Source organism: Taudactylus pleione, unplaced genomic scaffold, assembly GCF_031769625.1.
Source record: "Taudactylus pleione unplaced genomic scaffold, aTauple2 ptg000250l, whole genome shotgun sequence".
NCBI lineage: Eukaryota > Metazoa > Chordata > Amphibia > Anura > Myobatrachidae > Taudactylus > Taudactylus pleione.
Window position 1 is genome coordinate 733107 of NW_028284652.1, and position 6000 is coordinate 739106.

General features: G+C 44.5%; 1 protein-coding gene across 2 annotated transcripts in view; it reads right to left on the bottom strand.

Annotated features, from left to right (window-relative positions):
- Window positions 1–6000, bottom strand: part of SNX15 (sorting nexin 15) — a 35137-nt gene extending 29137 nt beyond the window's left edge. For both annotated transcript variants that reach the window (XM_088480013.1, XM_088480012.1), the window contains exons 1-2: window positions 5825–6000; window positions 2760–2795 (exon numbers count right to left, since the gene is read on the bottom strand). In XM_088480013.1, coding sequence (XP_088336139.1) covers window positions 2760–2795; window positions 5825–5923 — 135 coding nt within the window. In that variant the 5' untranslated portion in view covers window positions 5924–6000. The remainder of the gene's footprint in view (window positions 1–2759; window positions 2796–5824) is intronic.

Below are 6000 nucleotides of genomic sequence, written 5' to 3' on the forward strand. Positions count from 1 at the left end.
CCCTATCAGCGCATTCGTCCTGTGGGCCCCTACCAGCGCAATCGCCATGTGGGCCCCTGCCAGCGCATTCACCATGTGGGCCCCTACCAGCACATTCGCCATGTGGGACCCTACCAACGCATTGGCCATGTGGGCCCCTACCAGCGCATTGGCCATGTGGGCCCCTACCAGCGCGTTCGCCCATGTGGGCCCCTACCAGCGCGTTCGCCCATGTGGGCCCCTACCAGCGCGTTCGCCCATGTGGGCCCCTACCAGCGCGTTCGCCATGTGGGCCCCTACCAGCGCGTTCGCCATGTGGGCCCCTACCAGCGCGTTCGCCATGTGGGCCCCTACCAGCGCGTTCGCCATGTGGGCCCCTACCAGCGCGTTCGCCATGTGGGCCCCTACCAGCGCGTTCGCCATGTGGGCCCCTACCAGCGCGTTCGCCATGTGGGCCCCTACCAGCGCGTTCGCCATGTGGGCCCCTACCAGCGTGTTCGCCATGTGGGCCCCTACCAGCGCATACGCCATGTAGGCCTCTACCAGAGCATACGCCATGTGGGTCATGACCCAGTCCAACACCGCTTCTGTGACTCAGGAGAGCTGGCACAGCTACCCCCTGACACATCAGATTCATCAGAATTACAAAACCCTTGTTCTCTCACTGATACATAGGAAAGAGAATGATGTCACCAGCATATGGAACAGAATTGCGGGGTAATATAATCGAAGATCTGAGAAATTGAAATTAAAACCGCCCTGCGTCCTTGACCTTTGCAAAACTGCCAAACTAATTATTACAGACGAGTCTCTGAAAAGTGGGCATAATAAAGGATTCTGCACAGTAGCTTGTAAATAACAGAATAGATTGTTAAAAGTTAACCCTTTACCAACTATGGCCTGTATTCAATTCCAGGCGAAAAGTCCAAATCCGATGTAAAGTATCGCGAGTGACGTCATTTCGCCAGGCGGAAACTTTCAGCCGTATTCAAATCTTGCGTCTTTTCACCAGTGTGGAAAGTCAATGCAATGTAATAGGCGAAAAAGTTTCGCCTATGAATACCTGGCGGAAAAAAGTACAGAATTGCGGTTTTGGGGTGCAAAGGTGCGGAAACCACTCTGCACCCTTTGGACAGACCACCAAAGAATAACTGCATCAAAAGAAAACCCCCCAAAAAGCACTTTGAAAATGGGGGTGAAAAAGTACAAGTGGGGGTACAAACGCAAAAACTAGCGAAACAGACTTTTGGGGGGGTCTGATAATATGAGGGAGGGGTTTTTTTTGCAGGTGTTTGCTGAAGGTGCGTTGTTTGCAGCACTTAAAAGTTGTCTTTAGCGATTTTTAACTATGCTTGCACACATTTTCAAGTCCCCCAAATTTGACAGGACTACTTATTTTCACCAAAGAAAAATACTGCTTAATGCTATTCTTCACCCCAAATAGCTTCAGTATGGCTAATTGGGGACATCTACATTGATCCCCAATGTTAGTGCATCTTTTGGGGGGTGTCAGGTTGATTCCCCAATTCTGACAGCACTTTTCGCCTGTTAGAGTTTCACCGGGACGCGTTTTCGCGTCCTTTGGAATTGAATACGGTGAATAGCGGGGACGCGCACAAAAAGTTGCCGCGGCTAAAACACACGAAGTTGGCGAAAAGGGCGGCATGCGGAAAAGTATCGCGGGTGTGAAACTAATTGAATACGGCCCTGTATCCAAAATAATGAGTTATGTACAGGCCCCTTAGAAAACAGACTTTGGGGCAGATTTATCAAACCATCTACAGAGGACAAGTGGATGAGTTGACCCAAACAACCGAAAACATTCTAGCTATCATTCATCTAGTTAGCATTCTATTATATGATAGCTAGAATCCAATCATCTACTCCACAATAGAAGGTTTGATAAATCTCCCCCTTTCTCTGCAAGTCTTTTAAAGATTGCTGAAAGCAGCTATCCAGCACTTGAATCATACCATTCCCTCTACACACAATAAAGGCAGCCATTTTTGTCAGCTTAACCATATTTCTGGTAATCATTTAGCTAGGAACATATGTGGGACATGCTCAATGAGGTCACTGATAGGCTGCATTATTAGAATTATTGATTTGACACACAAGATGGCTGCCTTCAGTGTATTTCAATAAACTTTAAAATGGTTTATAACAAACTTACTTAGCATGTACAGTACTGTACAAAAGTGTTAGGCAGGTGTGTAAAAATGCTGCAAAGTAAGAATGCTTTAAAAAATAAAAGTGCGTTTTGTTTTTTTCTATGTGTGGCCTCCTGGCCTCTCACATGGCTGTGGGTAACCAACCACAGCTATTGCAAGTGACCATCAGGCTTCCGACGAGACCCTTACGGTAGGGTCTCATTGCCGCAAGCCCCAGTGGACTTCCTGCTCTAATAGCCGCACATGCGCATTGGCCCACAATCGACCCGCTTGCAAGCGCAATGCGCTTGCGAGTGGGTCTGAATCAGGCCCAGTGTTTGGTATGACTGGTTTATCATACACCTGACTATAATCCTACAAAATCCCTGACTTTGTGCAAGTGTACCTAGAAGAAATTGTGCTGTTTTGAAGGCAAAGGGTGGTCACACCAAATAAACTATTAACACTTCAATTTTTGAAGCTCTGCAGCATTTTTTCCCCACACCCGCCTAACACTTTTGCACAATATATATTATATATATATATATAGCATGATTCAATTACAATATGCTTATCTTTGAACAATATTGATATTATATTAATAATTAAACATATTAATGATAAATGTACCTCTTTAAGATCCTGGGGGTTCTTCTTTGGTATAAACTGTATAAAAAATATAAAAAACATAGCATATGAATAGCAACAATAAATAAAAAAAAACAACAAGCAGCACAATCTCACCCAACCTGGCACTTACACACATTAGGGCACCCTCATTCGAAAGGATGTGCCATCTTAGTAGTTTTTATTTAGTAATCACAGACAATAACATCCTATACTACAGAAGGCGTTAGGAAATGCAGAGATGAAGGTTTCTAATGCCCAGATCTCCGCCATCCAGGCACCAATAAATACACAGGTCATGCCCCCAACCACCCCACTTTGAGAGAGCGCTCTCTCACCATAGCAGAGCAGCAGGTGAATAGATAAAAGATACAGTGCAGAGGGCTTTGGGGCAGCCCAGCATCTCTGGGGGTGCTGGACACCCCCCCAGAGTGATGAAAACAGGGGCATACAGTAAGGTCAAGCCCCATTTTGGGCACTCACTAAATCCGCAAGGGATTCTGGATTTTGACTGTTGGGAGGTATGACAAATTAGTATGCCATGTTCGGCTACCATATGATTCTACACATTGTATGCAGTTCATTCTAACACATAAAAATAAAGAATGCATTATTGTTGCCAAGTACAGATTTTATTATGAAAACCTGTGATGTTTCGTAAAGGTGGATGAAGGCAGAACCACAAAGTATTTCTTGGTGGAGGTTAGAAAGAAAAAAACACAAATATGGCTCCCACATAAATGAGAATGTGCTTTTTCTAGTACCAGCAGAACATCCAGCTGTGGAATCATGAGCTATTGTAACCACTTTCCTTGTACGGTACTAACATGGTACAACAAGCCATCTTTTCCTATAAAATAAACGGTATCCCGAGCAGGCTGGAAAAGCTTCTCGTCCCCATTAACACTTATCACAGCTCTAAATGCATCTTTAAGCTGGTCCCATGCAAAATTCTGTAGGGGAAACTGTCCTAATATCAGGTTGTAGTTCTTCTGTCTTGCTCTGGGAAACAACATTTCATTCAAAGTTTCTCCCAGAAAAACAGTGCTGCTCCTCATTCTCATATGCATCTTCTTGTGAGGCCTTCCCCCACTTATTTTCCACAGTTTGTCTGCCACATTTCCCAAGTTAAGGTCCTAAATGGCATCTCGTCATGACTGGTGTATTCCTTCATCACAGAGGAATTTAACAATCAAATTGAAAGTCTCCCCCCCTGCAAGGAACCAACTGGTCTGGGACTGGCTGGAATCATGGTGGGGGCCCCCCACACTGTAGGCCTCCCCTCTATGGTTGCACCAGCCCAGTGCTGGTTACCCTAAAATCAAGGGAAAACCCATGTCAGTTTTCACTCTGATTTTGGCGCATTTAAAACTAGCTGGAATACCTGGCGTTGCAAAGACTGGGCACTGTAGCAGCCTCTATTTGTTTACACTGTCCTCTCCAATAACCCCAATACATTGATCCTGAAAAGGACCCCACTGTTTGCTAACATCCATGCAAATAGTGGCATAACTACCGTGGGTGCAAGGGGTACGGCTGCTATGGTGACCAAGCTGTGTGAACCTGCAGTGTGAACGGGTTACCGCGGAGAGCCGGCGCTTGTAGATGATGTCATCTCCAAGCACTGGCAGAGGAGAAGCCCCGGCAATAACCCGGGTCCAGTCTGCAGTGTAGACGGGTTTCAAGCCCGTATTCAGCCCGGGAAGTTAATTCTAAAGGGGGTATTACTATTATGAACAATTGTTTTTTTGCTATCTTTAAAATGGCAGATTATCATTTGCTATCATACACCGAAGGTTTACTGTTCCAATTTGCCTTTTGCCTTTACTTGGCAAGTTGGAAATATAATTGCTCAGTGTATGGCTATCTTAACCCAGATTTACTTACTTGCAGGCTTATGATCAGTGCAAGGTAATTGTGCAGATGAATCTTACAATGCTAGAATGATCATAAAACAGACCATTTCCTATACTGGTTTTATGAATGAGATGCTTTGATGGGTCATGTGATAAGTCATGCATTAATGATTTCCCTCCAGCATGATCATCAGCAAACTATTCATATAAAAGAACAGGGTTGGTCAAAATAATGTAGAACTCAAGAGCCCTTCATATCTGATAACAAATAGGATCTTTTATAGAGACAGAAAAGATGCACATCCATCAGCTTCACTAGAAAGCATTACCAGAGGATAGATTACATCATCATTATGTTATCCAAAAACTCTTACTGGTCAACACCATTCCAGAGTCCAGTTAGTTTTTGAAAGCTGCACATTGAAAATCCATGTTACACTGACCATGTCATACTGGCACCATTATCCATCAAAAAAATTGCTATTATGCCATACTGTAACTCTAAAGGTACCCATACACGGTGCGATATAGCAGCCGATCCGACAGATTGGTACGATATCGTTGCTATATCGGCCAGTGCGTGCTCCCGTGGGGTCGTGCATCGCACCTCCAGATCTTACTGCAGGTTCACTTGATCTGGGGATGCGATGTACGATCCCATGCAGTGCTATGCGGGTGGGGAAGAGGGGTGCCAGCATATCGGGCGGTCAGCCACCCGATCGCTCAGTGTGCGAGGACCGCCCGATGTCTGCCGTCAGGTCGAAGGTCACGTCGCAAGGTTCATATCGCACCGTGTATGGGCACCTTACCACATTAGAGCTATTCCTTCCTGTTTAAATATACTGAATTCATGTAAATTATCGTTAGCAAATGGGACATTGAACTGGCCCTAAGGATAATAATAAAAAAAATGACATCAATCTAACCCTAAGAATAATAATAAAAAGACAAATGGTACAATAATATTTAATGCATGTAAATTATCTAAACACATCTCTGCACTCCATTACATTTGTAAAATGTAAAAACAACAACAAACTGGTACAATTTGCTGTACAGATGTGTGCTTCAAGACACATATAATATGCACATATCTGTTATTAAGCCATTGGCCGTTTAAAATACTTTATAAATCCAAAAACACATACCCTGACGTACCTAGTACACACACTAATTTAGAACTACTACTGTAGCATGACACCAGTGACTTACCTCAGCAATGACTTTGTACTCTGTAAAACCTTTGGGATTAGTCCGGGTGTCGGTCACGTGATACCTCCGGTCATACTGGTCCCGGACACCCCGGGACATTATCAGAGCTGTATGTGTCGATCTATCTCGCAGCTGTCCCTTTAAGACATCTCACGGTTCACGCTTCAGGTGATTGT